Source organism: Xenia sp. Carnegie-2017, unplaced genomic scaffold, assembly GCF_021976095.1.
Source record: "Xenia sp. Carnegie-2017 unplaced genomic scaffold, XeniaSp_v1 HiC_scaffold_20, whole genome shotgun sequence".
Taxonomy (NCBI): Eukaryota; Metazoa; Cnidaria; class Anthozoa; order Malacalcyonacea; family Xeniidae; genus Xenia; species Xenia sp. Carnegie-2017.
The window spans coordinates 2,670,213-2,689,344 of record NW_025813483.1 but is presented as its reverse complement, the minus strand read 5'-3'; the positions used below and the strand labels follow the sequence as shown (position 1 = coordinate 2,689,344).

Sequence of the window (19,132 nt, the reverse complement as noted above, 5' to 3'; positions counted from 1 at the left end):
ATCCGATTCAAAAGGCGCGAAAGGAGGTGGCTAAAGCGAAAGACATCAGAAAGCTTAAAAAATGCAGGAGAATGGACGAAAAGCGTTGTTTAGAACTGCTAGAAGAAGGAGAGGAACGATATTTTGGGTGCTCCGGCGTGCAGAACCGATGGGGAGTTGAAGGTGTTATTGGAAGACAGGTTAGAAGTGTGGAGGGCGTACTGTGACCGTTTGATGAATGTAGAGAATGAGTGGAATGGAGAGTTGAAGCGGATGAAGTTTTGGGCCGTGGGAAATAGTGACTGTTGATGAGGTGGCGGCGGCTCTGCGCAAGATGAAAGGAAAGGCGACAGGACCGAGTGAAGTGGGTAGCGAAATGTTGGACAATGAACTATGCGTGAGAGTTGTGTAATGTAGCGAACGAGGTTTTGAGGGGCTCAAAGATGCCGAGTACATGGAGAAAGAGTCTAGTGGTCCCGCTGTACAAAGGAAAAGGAGCAGCGACGGTATGTGGGAATTACAGGACTATTAAGCTGATGGAGCATGCGTTGAAGATAGTAGAGAGTGTTTGAAAGAAGGTTGAGGGAAGTTGTTCGGATGGGGGAAGAGCAGTATGGATTCATACCGGGGAGAGGAACGACGGATGCGTGTTTTGTGTTGAGGCAGCTGCAGGAGAAATTTTTGGAGAAGGACAGAGAATTGTATATGGTGTTTGTAGATTTGGAGAAGGCGTTTGATAGAGTTCCGAAAGGTGATCGAGTACGCGCTGCGTAAGAAAGGTGTGACAGAGAATATGGTTCGGGCAGTTATGGAGACTTATGAAGGTGTAGAGGCGGTGGTTACGGAGGAAGGTGTTAGATCTGGTGTTTTTGAGGTAAAAGTTGGTGTTCATCAAGGTTCAGTCTTGTCGCCGTTACTGTTTGCTTGTGTGATGGATGTACTGACAGAGGAAGTGAGAAGAAAAGGATGCTGGTGTTTGTTGTATGCAGATGACATTGTCTTGGTGGCGGAGTCGAAGCAGAAAGTCATGGAATGGTACCGAGAATGGAAAACGGCAATAGAAGTCAAGGGACTGAAAGTGAATGAGGCAAAGACGAAGGGCATGAGATGCTCGAGGCAGGTGGAGGTGAAGGACAGTGATAAATGGCCATGTGGTGTGTGTGGGAAAAGAGTTGGAGTGAATTCGATAATGTGTGGAAATGCAGTAAGTGGGTTCATGGAAGATGTTCAGGTGTCCGTGGTGCATTGACAAAGTAACTGATTTTGAGTGCGGGACGTGTCGAAGTGGTGGGCGAGTCGCGATTGAACGGTTTGAACTGGGTGACGTGAGTTTGGAAGGTGTATCGGAGTTTAAATATCTGGGCGATGTGTTAAATGATGGTGGAGGGTGCGAGCAAGCGGTGAGGAACAGAGTTCAAGCAGCGTGGTGGAGTTTTAGAGAGTTGTCGGGAATGTTGTGCGGAAAGTCGACTTCGTTGAAGCAGAAGGAGAATTGTATAAGGCATGTGTTAGAAGTGTTTTGGGATATGGAGCAGAGTGTTGGGCGCCGAAAGCAGAGGACCTGAGAAGATTGGCGTCGACGGAAAGGAGAATGCTTAGGATGATGTGTGGTGTAACGTTGATGGATAGGATTCGAAGTGAAGAGATTAGAAAGAGTTGGTGTTGAGTGTATCGAGAATTGGGTAAGACGCCAGCGTTTGAGGTGGTTTGGGCATGTGGAAAGGAGGGAAGAAAGTGCTGAAATTCGTAGAACGTTGCATATGAATGTTGATGGAGTCCGCAAACGAGGTAGACCGAGAAAGAGATGGATGGATGCTGTGAACAGTGATATGAAGGCGATGGGTATAACGAGAGATATGGCGAGAGATAGAGATGTGTGGCGTGGAAAAATTCATGGACCGGTCAACCCCCCTGGCGGGGATTAATACTGGCCGGTATATAAATGTTGTTTGTTTGTTTTGTTTGTAAAATCTGGTAGTCGGACAGTTAAAGTGGTTATATCACGAATTTTAGCCCCCCTTTTTTATTAGCTAAATTGAAAGACCTTATTTCAGTGATTTTAAATCTGCAATTATAATTGAAATTGGATTGGTGAAAGTGATTTTACGGACGTTCAAAGTCACGATTTTCAGCATTTTTTTTGCGAATTTTTTGATCGGTATGCTAATGAGTTGTGACGTAGATAGTTGAACACATATATCAACATGGCGTATTCTACTAGTAATCTTAATAAGAAACGCGGAGGAAAACGCTGTGTTGCTGGCGGACCTAATCAAATTAGTTGCGCCAATGATTCAAAACAGAAGGAATGTCGATGCATCTGTTTCCTAAAAAAGAAACAGAGCCGCAAAGACATAGAAAATGGGTAAATTTTGTGCGTAAACATAGACCGGGTTTTGAGGCTTCCTCTACCTCTTGTCGGTGTTCTGCGCATTTTGAAGATTCTTGTTTTGACCTTAATTTGAGCGTGCAAGTCAAGCTCAAAAGGTTGAAGAAACATGCTATCCCAACCATTGACGTGGCTGGGATTCCTGAACCATTACAGGACGAAATAACCGATCGAAAGCGCAGACAAGTAAGTTAACGCTTGTTTATGTTAATTTTTCTTTTGTCATATGTAAATTCGATATATGTTTTGTAGATTATTCGACATACTCTCAATAAGCCATCGCTGAAGGAAACATGTTCTCTCGATGAGGAAGTACCATCTACTAGTGATGGAGCTGAGCATGTTGAAGTATGCACTGGGGAAGCAAACGATTCGCCATTTGAAGAAGAACTACATGCAGTTGGTGAAGATATTTGTGAATCCCAGTCTCCATGTAAATCGTGCCATCGTCTTAAGAAAAAACTTACATCTTTACAAAAGACTTTAAGCTGGTATAAAAAGACAAAAGTATCTTTGAAGAAAAAGGCCCAGAAGTTGCAAAATGAATATCGACGCGAAATCAGGGAAAATCGTAATACATCCGTGGTTACCAGCATTGATATAGACGATGAAATGCAGGGGAGTGCTGAAGAACTTTTCGAAGAAGAATCATACATGGACTACTCCTCTTTCGAAGAGTCTAGTCAGAGTGAAGATTTAGATGAAGATACCACAAGTAATACAGTCAGGTATTTTATCTTATAAAGAATTAGATCTCTGTTGTATTTCATAATAATGAATTTTCTTAATCGTGTTACAGAATTGATGAAGGAGCAAGCTCGCATGAACAACCTATGTTCATGGTATTTTACATCTCATTGGTTGAGTTGTTTGAAAAATTTTGCTTTAACTGCAAGGCTGAAAATCCAAAGTACACATTAAAACATTGGTTCGATGGCCATTGTAGAGCAAAATTGTGGTAAATGTGTTGAAAAGAACTTTATGTGGAGAAGCCAACCTATGGTTTTAGGAAGATATCCAGCTGGAAACATTATGACTAGTTTTGGTATATTGATGTCTGGTGTCAGTATAAGTCAGGCCATGCTGATGTTCAAGCACATGAATCTCTCAGCAAATAGTGTGTCCACTTATCATGTGCATCAACGCACCTTCTTGTTTCCAGCTATTCTGAAGCATTGGGAAAGCTATCAGTTAAAGTTAATTGAAGATGTGAAAAAAAGTGATGCAGATTTCCAGACATGGTCAGGAGATGGACGCTTTGATTCTATGGGGCACAGTGCGAAATATGGAGTTTACACAATTTGGAGCAACACAACATCAAAGCTGGTTCATTTTGAATTGCTTCAGGTATTATCGAATGATGAAAATCATTGTTTATAGTGTTTTTACTTTCAATGATGGAAGCATTTTATTTTCAAACAGGCCAATGAAGTTGGTAGCAGTAATGCCATGGAACTGGAGGAGCAAAAGATCTTTTCAGTTTCTTGAGAAATCTGGGCTTACCATGGATGTTTTCATCAGTGACAGGCACAAAGGGATTGCAAAGTGGATCCGAAACGAAAAAAAAGAAACAAAGCACTTTAATGATATCTGGCATGTAAATAAAAGTATTGCTAAACAACTTAAGATGGCAGGCAAAGAGAAAGGGTGTGAAATAATCAATGAATGGTTGGGTGGTATTCGCCGACATTTGTATTGGAGTGCTCAAACTACTATACTTGGCTTTGAAGAGCTTATCATTGCTAAATGGAAATCTACTGTGAGACTCATGGCTAACAAGCATGATAACCACCCTGATGCATTATTCCCATCGTGTGCTCATGGTCAGATCCCAGAGCGGAAATGGATACCAATAGGTAACTTAAAATACTCAGCTAATGTGGAAATAGAATAGTACAAGGTTGTATGTCATACTATAGTCACAACTCTATACATGAAACACAATTTCACAACCTTTTAGGAACTATTGCATATGATAAGATATGCTCTATCCTACTCAAGCCAAGCATTTTGAAAGACATCGACAAACTTTCACCAGATGGCCAGACTAGTTGTCTTGAAGGCTTTCATTCCACCTTGAACCATTGGCATCCAAAAATGACTCATTTTTCATGGCTTGGAACATTTTGCAGGTCAGCATTTTAATGCCTTGAAATATATTTTCTCATCTGCTGCGGTATTTTTTTTTATTTTCTTAATTTTTTCTTGATAGACATGTTATTGCCATACTTCATTTCAATGAAAATGTTCATCGTGAGTCGAAAAAATCAAAGGATGGACAAGTGGTGTATAACATAAATTTCCCTAAGTATAAGTTGGGTGAGGAAGTATTGCGGGAAGTGTCTGTGAAGCCATCTTATGGTATGCTAATTTTTAGAATGTTTTGTAGAATATGAGAATTGAAGCATCAGTAAGAAATTATTTTTCATATCAATTTGTAGAATATGTTGAACAAGTAAAGAATGTTCTTTTCATGTCTAATAAACAAGAACTTTCAACTATAATGGAAAGATATAGAGGAAAAGCACCTGAACCTTTGTGCAGCCAGTTTCCCACCAAACGATCCAAGGCTGAGGCAATAAAAAATATGTTGCAAGGAACAAGCATGTCAGTCTTTTATCCGTGCTGTAAGTATGGGATAATGGTATTGTTTACAATTATTTTAGGATGTAATGATCTGCATTTTTTCCTTAGTGGAACAGCAAAGACAGCAGTTACAAGACCTAACAGATGATGCGGATCAAATATTAAATAGCGCTGGGAATAAAAGTACTCGCAAATGTACTAAATGCAAAGCTCCAATGAAAGGACATCCTCGAGGTCAATGCTCCACTGAAAAAGAATAAATTGAAGTTGGTAGATGATAGGGCAGTGGTCAGACATTGCTTGGAGCCTGTCTGGAATGGAGAAGTAAGGCACCTCCTTCCCACCACCAGCCTGAGGGTTCACCTTAGGCAAGTGATAGTACCCTCTAGCCTCCCTATCTGGGCACTGATATACACACCTTTCCTGATGATTACAGTATTAATATAACATTGAATGGTATGTATACTTGTCAGATTGAAGATGACTATCTCACTCGATTGTGCAACTAATTAATTTTATGAATAATTTTTTATTGTAGTTTAATGCTCAACATGCCCTTTGTGGTGCAGTGCACTCAAGTGCGAAGACCTTATAAGATAAGTTCATGTGGCTTGCTATTTTCCATTTTTACATTTATGCTATGATTTAATTCCATATAATTTTTCTTTTTTTTTTCCCAGACTGACATTGAAGAAAAGATTTTCTTTACCATATAGTGCATCCATGTATCTCCAATTTGGTTTTCATCTAGGCATATTTCCTGACCATTCTAAACTCAGCAAAGAAGGCCAACAGTCTCTACAGTGCACAAGTTAAAAGACCTTTCCATCATCGCCCCTCTGATGGTATGTAACCTGTTGTGTTACCACTTGGATATGCTTTCCGAATAAAGTGGTAAACACAAGCAGGTAAAGGCCGAGTATTCTCCCATCCCATAGACCCACAAAACCATCGCATCAACCATCTGTATGCCACAGCTCTCAAGTACCTGAAATAAATAGAAAGGTTGGACTAATTATTGTTGATGAAACAATGTTGATGATAACATTCTTTCTCATACAATTTACAATCTTACATATTTAATGATTGTGATGCTTGGCGGCGATAAGCACGTCCATTCCTATCTCTCAATAGTGGCCCGACGTTTTCAAGGACAGCCTCATGAACTAAAGGCCCAAATTTGGCATGCTGTGTTATGCATGATATTTTCTCAATGCTGCCATCGAATGTCATTTTCTGCAAAGCTGGTCCTATTTCCTTACAGCATCTGTACTCTAATGCGCCTTCTAACAAATCGGTATGACAGCATTGACAATTACACCTGAAACGTGGGAGCATTGTGGTTTATAAAGTAACTTTATGTATATTACAAACAGGAGAAAACAACAACTTACCATTCACCGAGTGGAATTACGCCATCACTTCGTTGTTCTAAGGTCGCAGGAGAATTCCATCGGGATCATCTGGAGTATGCACTTCATCACCATCTCCTGCGAGCGGTTCATCGTCATATGCGAAGTCGTTTAAATGCTCGACATAACCCACGGATTCCGAGCTCGAATCAGATACGCATTCAGACATCGAATTCGAATTATCTGAGCACTGATTTGAGGCCATACTTTCCGGACAACTTGTTTTTTAATATTTTATTGAAAATACTGCCATTATTTGTTTTTAACACAAGAAAAACGACAACAAAATCACCTCCTATAATATAATATTATATTGACGGAAACAGACGTGTTCAACTATCTACGTCACAAGTATCAATATGGCGTCGTAAAAAATTCGCAAAAAGTACCCGACTTTGGAGGCAAAATTAAGGAACTTATATTTATCTGTTTAAGTCCAGCGACATGTCATAGTTCTTCAAATAATCCAAATTTTCAATTAAGCTCATAAAAAAGGGGGGCTAAAATTCGTGATATAACCACTTTAAATGTGTCATTTTCACTTCTGTCAATGCTATGGCAATGATATCCTGCTTTTTCTTCTTCAGGTTATTTAAAACTTTTACTTTACATTGCCTTTATAGTTTGAACTATAATAAAGTATTATTGAATCAATCATTAAATAAATATTTCCTCCAAAGTAAAAAAAAAACAAACATTATCACAACAATTAAGATGTTAGTCCCCAAATCAAGTATGATTGAATCAAATAACAATAACTGCATGTTCATTTCAAACAACTACAATTCTCATAAATAGAAAGTATATTTTGTAAATTTTATGAATGAATAGAAATAAATATAGAAAAGACTGTATTCATACTTATATAGCAAAGCAAATCTTGTGGGCTTTTCAGCATTTCAAAAAGGGATGTTACATGATCATGGTTGCTGTAAGATCAGTATTTACTCTCATTATACAAGAAAATGACCCAACAACATTCATTATAAGGAACTTCACAACTTCTGAATTTCTAGATATTGCAAACTAAACTCATAAATATACTTTAATAGTTCTGTAACGTTGAACCGTATAACGGTCAGATCTGGATCCTCATGTCCCTTGGTATATGCACTTTCGCCAGGAAGTCATACACTTGCACGTATTGTTATTATTATTATATTTAATTATATGAGTTTACATTCAATTCTGCTATCTCTATACATCTCTGGTCTTGTCTTTATATAATAACTAAAGGGAGTGTTCCCCGTCATATCCTGCACGTAATAGTGGGATGACTTAGTTCTTTCTAAGCGCGTTATAGTGCTTTCAGGGCTTGTGTGGTTAGCTTGTAGCGCGTTGTTGTGCTTACTCACATCCTATATCCGTTGACGCACAACAACTATGACTAAGCTTGATTCGTCGCTACACTACCCCCTTCTTAGAGAAAGCATGTCCCATGCGCTGATAAAACTAGTATGTGATATATGTCTCCTAAATCATGCAAAATTCAAACAATTAAAATCATGTTGTCCAGAATATTCAGTTTATGTCTACGTCAAAGTCCGCCATCCATCCGGGAGGTCGAATTTGACGCCGTGGTCGGGACAATGAAGGTTGCCGTTCCTCATGTATGGGTAGTTCGCCCTCACGTATTGGGTTTGTGTACTCGAAGACAGGTGAGTCGTGGGTATACATAAGATCAGTTTCGTCCGGAACGTAACGCTGCTCGTTGACACGATGTTGGTCATCTTCATGAACACTCTGTCCACGCGTTGCTTGAGGGTGACTATTCTCCATAGACTTGATTGTGCAATGTTTCAACCGGTTGTATTGAACAATTTGCTTTCTTCCTTCTCCATTCTCTGCCCCAATCTTGTAATTCACGTCAGAAAGTTTGTCAAGGATGACAAACGGTCCTATCCATGGTGATCGTAACTTGCGTGACTCACCTTGTTTCGTTGTGGAATTGAGAAGCCAAACACGATCGCCGATACCAAAACCATCACCGGTCCCGCGAGCGTCATAATACCGCTTTTGCCGCTTCTGTGCTGTTTTCAGGTGTTCACGAGCTAGATCGTGCGCTGCCACGAGGCTGTCTCTCAACTCCTCGACGTACACGTGCACATCCTTTGATTGGTCAGGAGTGTTTACGAACATCACATCTGCAGGTAAACGGATTTCTCGTCCAAACATTAGCTGGTATGGAGTAAAGCCAGTTGATTCCTGCACACTCGATCGGTAAGCCATCATTACTCGGGGAAGATGTACGTCCCAATCCTTTTGATGTTTTGCTACATATTTGGAAAGCATCGCTTCAAGAGTTCTATTAAAGCGTTCAATCATTCCATCTCCCTCCGGGTGATACGCCGATGTGCGAGTCTTATGGATTCCCAAAAGCTTACAAACTTCTTGGAATAGTGAAGACTCAAAATTCCTACCTTGATCTGCGTGGATGGTATCTGGTGCACCAAAACGGCAGATGAATTCGTTCACCAACTTTTCCGCAACTGTATATGCTTCTTGGTTTGGAATGGCATAACTCTCCGTCCATTTTGACAGGTAGTCGCCAACCACCATGATGTATTTGTTGCCGTTTGTAGACACTGGTAAAGGTCCCAGTATATCGATTGCAATTCGTTCTAAAGGATAACCAGGGGGACAACTTACCAGTGGTGCCCGATTCCCTTTTGTTGCACCCTTACCTACAGCGCACTTTTCACATTTCATCAACCATTCTTCGACATCTTGACGTTGACCAGGCCAGTAAAATCTCTGTCGTACTTTCGAGAGAGTTTTTGTTATGCCCAGGTGACCGGAAGTTGGACTGTCGTGCAGACTTCTTAACACATCGTTCACTAAACAACGAGGTACTACCAACAGGGGCTCCGTCGTTGTGCCATCGTCATTTTCATAACGACGATACAAAACACCGTCACGAATTTCCAAAACGTCCCAATGTGAACACAAATTGTGCACAGCTCGGCTTAATCCTTTTAATTCCTCTTTTCGTGGAGGATCTACCTGGATCTCCTTTTTAGACAACACATAGGAAATCGTAGGGTCAGCTAACTGTAGTGATCGTAACTCAGCGGACGTCCACGTGGGACACCAAGCTTCCTCAGAATTCGTCCGTTTTTCAAGTTCTATATTTCCTACGTTATGAACTTCGATAGACGGGTTGGGCCGTCGTGACAAACTGTCCGCATTTCCATGTCGCTTCCCAGGTCGAGACTGCACCTTAAAGTCAAATTCTGCAAGTTTTTCTAGCCAACGTGCTACTTGCCCGTTTGGTTCTTTAAAGTTCGTTAACCAACGTAAGGCGTCATGATCCGTTCTCGCAATGAAACGCAGTCCGTACAGATAATGCCGAAATTGTTGGGTATAGAAAACTAAAGCCAACATTTCTCGTTTCGTCACTGAATAGTTACGCTCACTCTTACTCAATGTTCTACTAGCGTAAGCAATTACCTTTTCTTCGCCATCTTGTATTTGAGACAGAACAGCACCGATGCCGAAGTCACTCGCGTCGGTGTCAAGAATAAATTCCCCGTCCGATCTTGGATAGCCCAAGACCGGTGCGTTCACTAAACACGTTTTAAGCTCTGCGAATGCACGATCACAGTCAGTAGTACACACAAAGGTTTTCTCGTTACCGACAGTTAATGCATGACGTAATGGAGCTGCAATTGCTGCAAAGTTCTTGATAAACCGGCGATAGTACGATGCTAAACCGAGAAAACTCCGCAGCTCTGTTTTCGCGAGAGGTACCGGCTATTTTGTCACCGCATCTACTTTGCGAGGGTCTGTGGCGACCCCCTCCTTAGAGATGACATGACCCAAAAAAGGCAAGACTCTCCGAAAGAGTTGACATTTCTGCGGTTTAACTTTTAGTCCTGCATCGCGAAGCCTCTCGAGAACCATCTGCAATCGTTCGAGGTGCTCTTCAAATGTCGTACTAAAGATAATAATATCATCCAAGTACACCAGGCATGTTGACCATTGAAGACCTGTTAAGACAGATTCCATCAATCTTTGAAAGGTGCCCGGTGCACCTGTTAATCCAAATGGCATGACACAGAACTCGAACAGCCCTTGAGGTGTTGCAAACGCCGTTTTTTCTTGATCGGACGGTTCCACCTCGACTTGCCAATATCCACTAGCAAGGTCTATAGTTGAAAAGTACTTGGCTCCGCCCAGAGCATCAAGGGTCGAATCAATCCTTGGCAACGGATATGCGTCCTTTCGCGTTACTTCATTAAGGCGACGATAGTCAACACAAAACCTTGTGCTCCCGTCCTTCTTTTTCACCAGCACAACTGGAGAAGCCCAGGGGCTGGAAGAGGGTTGAACTATACCGTCGTTCAGCATCGACGCCAAATTCTTATCCAACTCGTCCTTCTGGTGAATGGGAACTCGCCTTGGGGACTGTTTGATAGGAGATGCATTGCCCGTAGGAATGCGATGTTTTACCCGATTTGTTCTGCCAATGCCCGATAAATCTTTTGACACAACATCCTCGAAGTCATTTAAAAGTTCGTTTACCCGAGATTTCTGTAAACTGCTAATGTCCGTATCGTCCCAGCTGAATAAATGTGACACTGCTGCACGAGATGCTTTTATCGATGGTGCTTTCGATCGCTTATGACGCTTACAGACGGATGTAACTTGACAATCGTTGGTAGTAGACTTTAGAGAGTGGCTCACCTCACATTGAGCAAATGTTCCAAGTGTGCATCCCTTATGTAACACTACTGGCTCCGGAGAAGGGTTGCATAACCTGACAGGTACCTGGTTATCTTTTGGTTGAGTTACTACTCGGGCCACCAAGACTGAGTGCTTACCCAAAAATCTTGGACAGGGCTCTATTAAACCAGTGACAGTATCACTTACCGCCCTAACATTTGCAGACATGATCATTTCATGTCTTCCCGGTATCGTAACCGTTTCCACCAAACTAACCCGACTACGTGTCCAATCTTCCCGCTTACAACCCATGACAACCTCTCTATTCCCAGCCTTAACTACACCAGCCTTAAAATCAATTAAGCAATTGTTTTTACCCAAAAAGTCAACACCGATCAAGCAATCCTGAGTAATGTCATTTGCAACTAAAACATTGTGGTTAGTGCTAATGTCTCCCAAACATAGTTTAACTTCACACGCCCCCAAATTTCCTAATGGTTGACCATTTGCTGAAATGACCTGTTCCTCTACGTCAGACATCTTCTTACCCTTATCAACCTTATCCAATATCCGCTTATGAATGAGAGTTACCGCAGAACCCGTGTCCAAGAGCATGTCTATTTCAACATTACCTACCCACCCAGGGACGTAAAGACTCGCGCCGTCATTGACGCTGTACGAACCTAAAACTTTGAGTATTGACACTCCTGCACCCCCTTCCCAGCTTTTGGAACCTGTTTTATGGGTCTTAGATGAATCATCGGCTGGCACGCGACCCGCGGTGCCAGCCTGGCCTAGTTTTCCTGTTTTTCGTTTGAATCATTGGTAGGGCAATTAGCTTTAATGTGACCTACCCCACCGCATTTCCAGCAAGTTTTCTTACCACCCCTAAACTTATTGCCTGGCCTATGGTTATTTTGGCGAATCTCAGGTTTAGAACGGTCAGTAAGTAGGTTTACGGCCTTTTCAAGTGCTGCAGTCTGCTTGCTGAGCATCTCCAGTATGCGTGAATCGCTAGACCTCTCGACCGCCTGCACCCGAGACGTCTTACTACGAGCAGCACTGTTTTCTGCCTCGTAGATTGCCTCAAGCTGGATCGCGCGACTTAAGCTTTCATCCAGCGTCTTTGGATTGCCTTCCCGCAGCCGAATACGAAGGTCAACATTGTCCAAAGACGCTATAAATCGATCCATAGCCAAACGATCGAGAATGTCTGTCGGTGCGCCTGGAAATGCTCTGCTGGCCATCTTACTTAAGCCTGCTGCAAGCTCACCTAACTTTTCCCCCTGTGCGCGTCGCCTAGCTTGAAACTCAGCTTTATATAATTCTAACCGCTCTGTGGGTGCGAATTTCTTACTGAGGGCTTCAGAAAGTACTTCAAAAGTTCCCGCCTGCGCTTCCTCTGACAAGGAAAAACATGTTTCCTGTGCAGCGCCCCGGAGACGAACGGCCAAGAAATCACGTTTCTCGTCGTTATCCCATTTATTTAATTTTGCGCAATTATTAAAATATTTAAGCCACGAAATCCAGTCTTCTTTTTCAGATGCTGCGAAAGCTTCTGGCATTACAAGTACCCTATGGGGGATGGAATTAGCGACATTGCTGCTACTAGCACCTTCTTCAGTCATGTTTCCGCTTATTTTATTAGCGAGTAACTCTCATTAATTATGCTTAAAAGACACATACGCCCAGACAAAGAACTAACCTAGCAACAGGACCTACAGTGCATATCCAATCCGTTCCTAAAGAATGAACACGAGCCCAGAGTAGCAACTGTCGGTTTATTTAAGCACAAACAGTTCGTCATCCACTGACTCTCTCACTTTAGACTGATTTCAAGGATCCCACCGCTGCCACCAATGTAACGTTGAGCCGTAGAACTGTCAGACTTGGATCCTCATGTCCCTCGGTATATGCACTTTCGCCAGGAAATCATACACTTGCACGTATCGTTATTATTATTATATTTAATTATATGAGTTTACATTCAATCTATACATCTCTGGTCTTGTCTTTATATAATAACTAAAGGGAGTGTTCTCCGTCATATCCTGCACGTAATAGTGGGATGACTTAGTTCTTTCTAAGCGCGTTATAGTGCTTTCATGCTTTGTGGTCGGGCTTGTGTGGTTAGCTTGTAGCGCGTTGTTGTGCTTACTCACATCGTATATCCGTTGACGCACAACAACTATGACTAAGCTTGATTCGTCGCTACAACACCTTAATTGTTGTGACAGTGTTCTTTTTTTGCTAACATTTAAATGTAGTAAATCTCATTTTTAATTTGTATTTAATTTTCTTGGGATCAGAGATAACCACAACATTTTGTATTGTGATTTTGTTGTTAATTCATTTATGTAGCTGGGAGAATCAGTTTCAAAGCAATGTAAAGTATAAACTATAGCAAAAGCAAGACATGAATGTCATAGCAATGAAAATGACTCATTACTGTCCCTATCAGTAGTAAAGACACCAGTAGAAATGACTCGTTTACTGTTCTTATCAGTTGTAAAGACATTACCCAAAAATATCTGGTCATGTCATTCACTCTTGAACATGGATACATAATTTAAAGGAGGGTGTTGTCCTAGAAATATATTCCCAATATAAACTTTTTATAGTTTGCACACAATATCTCTAATGTTCAAATTATGTTTTGGAAAAAAATAAGAAGTTCCTTGCAAAATGAAGTACAAACTGTTACACACAATGGCAGAGCTCTTCAAGATGTCCTGGGAATAAATGGCATAGCAGACTCTTTATTTTGGGTAGGACGCACATATTCATATATTCATGTTCTGCCACATTAAGTTCCTTCGTCATCCATTGTTTTCAACAGATTAAGAAGTGCATATATGAATTTGTGCCCCCCCCCCTCCCCCCCCCCATTAACAAGTGTCCTGCGCCACTGCTGGGATTTTTTATATATTAGTAAATCTGGTAGTCCAAAATCTGGTAGTCTGACACTTAAATGTGTCATTTTTACTTCTGTTAATGCTATGGCAATGATATCCTGCTTTTTCTTCTTCAGGTTATTTATAACTTTTACTTTACATTGCCTTTATAGTTTGAACTATAATAAAGTATTATTGAATCAATCATTAAATAAATATTTCCTCCAAAGTAAAAAAACAAACATTGTCACAACAATTAAGGTGTTAGTCCCCAAATCAAGTATGATTGAATCAAATAACAATAACTGCATGTTCATTTCAAACAACTACAATTCTCATAAATAGAAAGTATATTTTGTAAATTATATGAATGAATAGAAATAAATATAGAAAAGACTGTATTCATACTTATATAGCAAGGCAAATCTTGTGGGCTTTTCAGCATTTCAAAAAGGGATGTTACATGATCATGGTTGCTGTAAGATCAGTATTTACTCTCATTATACAAGAAAATGACCCAACAACATTCATTTTAAGGAACTTCACAACTTCTGAATAGCTAGATATTGTAAACTAAACTCATAAATATACCTTGATAGTTCTATACAAGTTTCTTAATAAAAACTGTTCCAGTAAATAAATGAAAGTTGAAAACTTGAAAATACAAATTTTTGAATATTTTCAATAATATATTTATACCTTTTATAAATATACAACTGTTGTTATTTGAACCTTTGTTAAAAGAAATCTACAATACAACTGTTTCTAATCACCTTTAGTATAAAGAAGACATACCTAAAATGAAAAGAGAAATTGATTTTCTTCTTCATTGAAAATGAGCTACAAATTCATTTCCTCTTCTTCTATCTCCTTGTACGTTTTCTCAAAAACAGGAGTATTTTAGCTTCTAGCAAATAAAAGATAAATAGAAGTCCAAGTGCTTTAGTTTTAATACCTATAGTTTGTTTATAACCAAATGAAGATTACTGTATATTATTGCAATACATGTTCAGGTCCAAATACTTTTTTTTCAATTTCTATCGCTTTAAACTGAAAATACAACTGTATTTTGTCCTTTATCTCGTGAAACGTTTCTCAAATACGAAATACTTTTAGCTGTTTGCAAATAAAAGATAAATATAGAGGTCAAATGCTTCACTTTCAAGTTCTGTCACTCGTTATAAACTTTATTGTGTTGGTTTTTCGCGTTTTTCCTATCACAGTAAATTACAACGTGATTGCTTTCTCATAATATTAACATGGTCATGTCCAAATGTTTTTGTTTCAATTTTCATCGCGCGTTCATAAAAATCTTTTGCTTTTTCGTACTCTCCCATATCTTTGTAAACCGAACCCAGATTCTTGCACGTTGACGCAATCTTAACATGGTCAGGTCCAAATGTTTTTGTTCTAATTTTCATTACTCGTTCATAAAAATCTTTTGCTTTTTCGTACTCTCCCATATCTTTGTAAACCGAACCCAGATTCATGTACGTTGACGCAATATTAACATGGTCAAGTCCAAATGCTTTCGTCTTAATTTCTATCGCTCGTTCATAAAAATCTTTTGCTTTTTCGTTCTCACCCATATTAAAGTAAACCAAACCCAGATTGTTGTACGTTCTCGCAGTATTAACATGGTCAGGTCCAAATGTTTTTGTTTCTATTTTCATCGCGCGTTCATAAAAATCTTTTGCTTTTCCGTACTCTCCCATATCCTTGTAAACAAAACCCAGATGGTTGTACATTGTCGTAATATTAACATGGTCAGGCCCATATGTTTTCGTTTTAATTTCTATCGCTCGTTCACAAATATCTTTTGCTTTTTCGTACTCTTCCATATCTTTGTAAACCAAACCCAGATTGCTGTACATTGCTGCAATATTAACATGGTCAGGTCCAAATGCTTTCGTTTGAATTTTTATCGCTTGTTCATAAAAATCTTTTGCTTTTTTGTACTCTCCCATCTTATGGCAAAACGAACCGAGATTGTTGTACGCTAACACAATATTAACATGGTCAGGTCGAAATGCTTTCGTCTCAATTTCTATCGCTCGTTCATAAAAATCTTTTGCTTTTTCGTTCTCTCCCATATTAAAATAAACCCAACCCAGATTGTTGTACGTTCTCGCAATATTAACATGGTCAGGTCCAAATGCTTTTGTTTGAATTTCTAACGCTCGTTCATAAAAATCTTTTGCTCTTTCGTACTCTCCCATATCATCGTAAACCGAACCCAGATTGTTGTACGTTGAAGCAATATTAACATGGTCAGGTCCAAATGCTTTTGTTTGAATTTCTAACGCTCGTTCATAAAAATCTTTTGCTTTTTCGTACTCTCCCATATCATCGTAAACAAAACCCAGATGGTTGTACATTGTCGTAATATTAACATGGTCAGGCCCATATGTTTTGGTTTTAATTTCTATCGCTCGTTCACAAATATCTTTTGCTTTTTCGTACTCTTCCATATCTTTGTAAACCAAACCCAGATTGCTGTACATTGCTGCAATATTAACATGGTCAGGTCCAAATGCTTTCGTTTGAATTTTTATCGCTTGTTCATAAAAATCTTTTGCTTTTTTGTACTCTCCCATCTTATGGTAAAACGAACCGAGATTGTTGTACGCTAACACAATATTAACATGGTCAGGTCGAAATGCTTTCGTCTCAATTTCTATCGCTCGTTCATAAAAATCTTTTGCTTTTCGTTCTCTCCCATATTAAAATAAACCCAACCCAGATTGTTGTACGTTCTCGCAATATTAACATGGTCAGGTCCAAATGCTTTTGTTTGAATTTCTAACGCTCGTTCATAAAAATCTTTTGCTCTTTCGTACTCTCCCATATCATCGTAAACCGAACCCAGATTGTTGTACGTTGAAGCAATATTAACATGGTCAGGTCCAAATGCTTTTGTTTGAATTTCTAACGCTTGTTCATAAAAATCTTTTGCTTTTTTGTACTCTCCCATCTTATGGTAAACCGAACCCAGATTGTTGTACGTTGACGCAATATTAACATGGTCAGGTCCAAATGCTTTTGTTTGAATTTCTAACGCTCGTTCATAAAAATCTTTTGCTCTTTCGTACTCTCCCATATCATCGTAAACCGAACCCAGATTGTTGTACGTTGAAGCAATATTAACATGGTCAGGTCCAAATGCTTTTGTTTGAATTTCTAACGCTTGTTCATAAAAATCTTTTGCTTTTTTGTACTCTCCCATCTTATGGTAAACCGAACCCAGATGGTTGTACATTGTCGTAATATTAACATGGTCAGGCCCATATGTTTTGGTTTTAATTTCTATCGCTCGTTCACAAATATCTTTTGCTTTTTCGTACTCTTCCATATCTTTGTAAACCAAACCCAGATTGCTGTACATTGCTGCAATATTAACATGGTCATGTCCAAATGCTTTCGTTTGATTTTCTATCGCTCGTTCATAAAAATCTTTTGCTTTTTCGTACTCTCCCATCTTATGGTAAAACGAACCGAGATTGTTGTACGCTAACACAATATTAAAATGGTCAGGTCGAAATGCTTTCGTCTCAATTTCTATCGCTCGTTCATAAAAATCTTTTGCTTTTTCGTTCTCTCCCATATTAAAGTAAACCAAACCCAGTTTGTTGTACGTTGTCGCAATACTAACATGGTCAGGTCCAAATGTTTTTGTTTGAATTTTCCTCGCTCGTTCGAGAAAATCTTTAGCATTTTCATATTCTCCATTGTCCAAAAGCAAGTCACCCAGTTCGTTGTACGAATATGAAACATCAATATGATCAACACCTAACACTTTAGTTTGAATTTCTGTTATTTCATAAAGTACTTCAGTTGCAAGTTTATAGTTGCAAAATCTTTCCAAAACATCTACAAAATATTTGGCAACTTTCCAATTGTTTTCATCAAGTTTTTGTTTTGATGATTTTACATCGATCAATTTATTTAGGAAATGTTGAAATGATGAATTTGTTATGAATTTAATTAGATGTGGAATTATTTTGATTTCATCTTCTCTGTCTTCAAAATGATTTAGTGCCCAAGCAACTAGACAGGCAAGATCAGATGCAGTATTTTTAGAGTTATTTTCGTTTTGTTTACAGCTAAAGCTCTGCAATGAATAATTTACGATGGCTTCGTGTACAACGCTGTGCAGGCGGATGTCGTTGTTTTCCGTTTGAAGGAATAAAGAACAATGCTTTAATTGAAGACAGACATCTTCTGCAGATTTTTGTGGATCAATGCTTTTAATAAATTGTATTATAACATCTTGTGGTAAGGGATCGAAAGATATTATTGAGAAAAGTTTAAAAACATGTTCCAACAAGATGGATTCTTCTGCATTTTTTTGTACTGCTAACATAACAGCTTTCATTCCTAAATAAGCTGAGTTTATTTTTTGAAAATAGCCATTTATGTTCTGTCGCTCTCCTTCATTCAACTTATCAAAATATTGCTCCCAGGTGAATGTCGGATTTACACTTTTTACACTACCTACGTAGGAAGCAGAATTTGCCAGGAACAACGGTTGACGATCTAATTTGTCTGATACATCCTTTAAGAATTTTTCATCTTTATCACGAATATCAGAAAAGACAGATAGAAGTTGTCGACATTCTTCATTGTTCATACCATGAGCAACTGAAATGTGTTTATTTAGATTTCCATCTGGTGGTATAGCATCTGTATTTTGGACAGTTACTATAATTTGACCATTTTTCCAACTATGATCACCAACTTGAGGTAATAATGGATAAATTTTATGAAGTTCAACCACGTTATCTACAACAATCCACCATGTTTGCCAAGATTTCAGTTGTTGTGTCAATAATAATTGAAAATCTTTAATTTTGTCTTCGCTGCTTTTTGCTTCTTTCAGAATATTTTCAATGACAGTTTTATCATTGCTTAATCGTTTAGAAAGGTCTTCATAACTTTTTAAAAGAGAGTCGATATCTTTTCCTTCAAGGGTCATCACAAATGTCGTATTCTTTTCCCAGTTAAACGAGTTATACATTTCTTCACAAACTTGTCTAGCTAATTCAGATTTACCACTTCCAGGATTACCAGAAATATAGTAATATGTTAGTTCATTATTGTTAGTACTGCGCAAGTCATTGAGATCTGCTGTGACTTGATTAAGTAACTTTGTACGTTTAACCACATTGTGATTTGGTTTGCAAGGAAGTTTTTGAAAAGATTTAAAT

At 39.1% G+C, this 19,132-nt stretch overlaps 3 protein-coding genes and 1 long non-coding RNA gene across 4 annotated transcripts; 2 read left to right on the top strand and 2 right to left on the bottom strand.

Annotated features, from left to right (window-relative positions):
- The first annotated feature begins 2,655 nt into the window (after positions 1 to 2,655).
- Positions 2,656 to 5,518, top strand: LOC124441126. Its single transcript, XR_006946878.1, has 3 exons — positions 2,656 to 2,859; positions 5,063 to 5,410; positions 5,493 to 5,518. It is a non-coding gene; the product is annotated as an uncharacterized LOC124441126 (long non-coding RNA).
- LOC124441125 lies at positions 2,875 to 4,868 on the top strand. The gene is given in 8 exon segments (XM_046991559.1): positions 2,875 to 3,096; positions 3,168 to 3,293; positions 3,295 to 3,715; positions 3,791 to 3,828; positions 3,830 to 4,224; positions 4,329 to 4,500; positions 4,581 to 4,653; positions 4,810 to 4,868. Coding segments are annotated over 8 exon segments (1,359 nt in total). The 5' UTR covers positions 2,875 to 2,980; the 3' UTR covers positions 4,828 to 4,868.
- A 4,515-nt stretch (positions 5,519 to 10,033) lies between the features above and the next one.
- LOC124440960 lies at positions 10,034 to 12,659 on the bottom strand. Its single transcript, XM_046991385.1, has 2 exons — positions 11,915 to 12,659; positions 10,034 to 11,834 (listed from the first exon to the last, which is right to left on the bottom strand). The coding sequence occupies exons 1-2, from the start codon at positions 12,657 to 12,659 to the stop codon at positions 10,120 to 10,122; spliced, it is 2,460 nt and encodes an 819-aa protein (XP_046847341.1). The 3' UTR covers positions 10,034 to 10,119.
- Positions 12,660 to 14,260: 1,601 nt separating this feature from the next.
- On the bottom strand, positions 14,261 to 16,899 carry LOC124440954 (nephrocystin-3-like). Its single transcript, XM_046991379.1, has 3 exons — positions 16,892 to 16,899; positions 16,451 to 16,640; positions 14,261 to 15,538 (listed from the first exon to the last, which is right to left on the bottom strand). Exons 1-3 carry the CDS (start codon positions 16,897 to 16,899, stop codon positions 15,143 to 15,145), a joined length of 594 nt encoding a protein of 197 aa, XP_046847335.1. The 3' UTR covers positions 14,261 to 15,142.
- Positions 16,900 to 19,132: the final 2,233 nt, after the last annotated feature.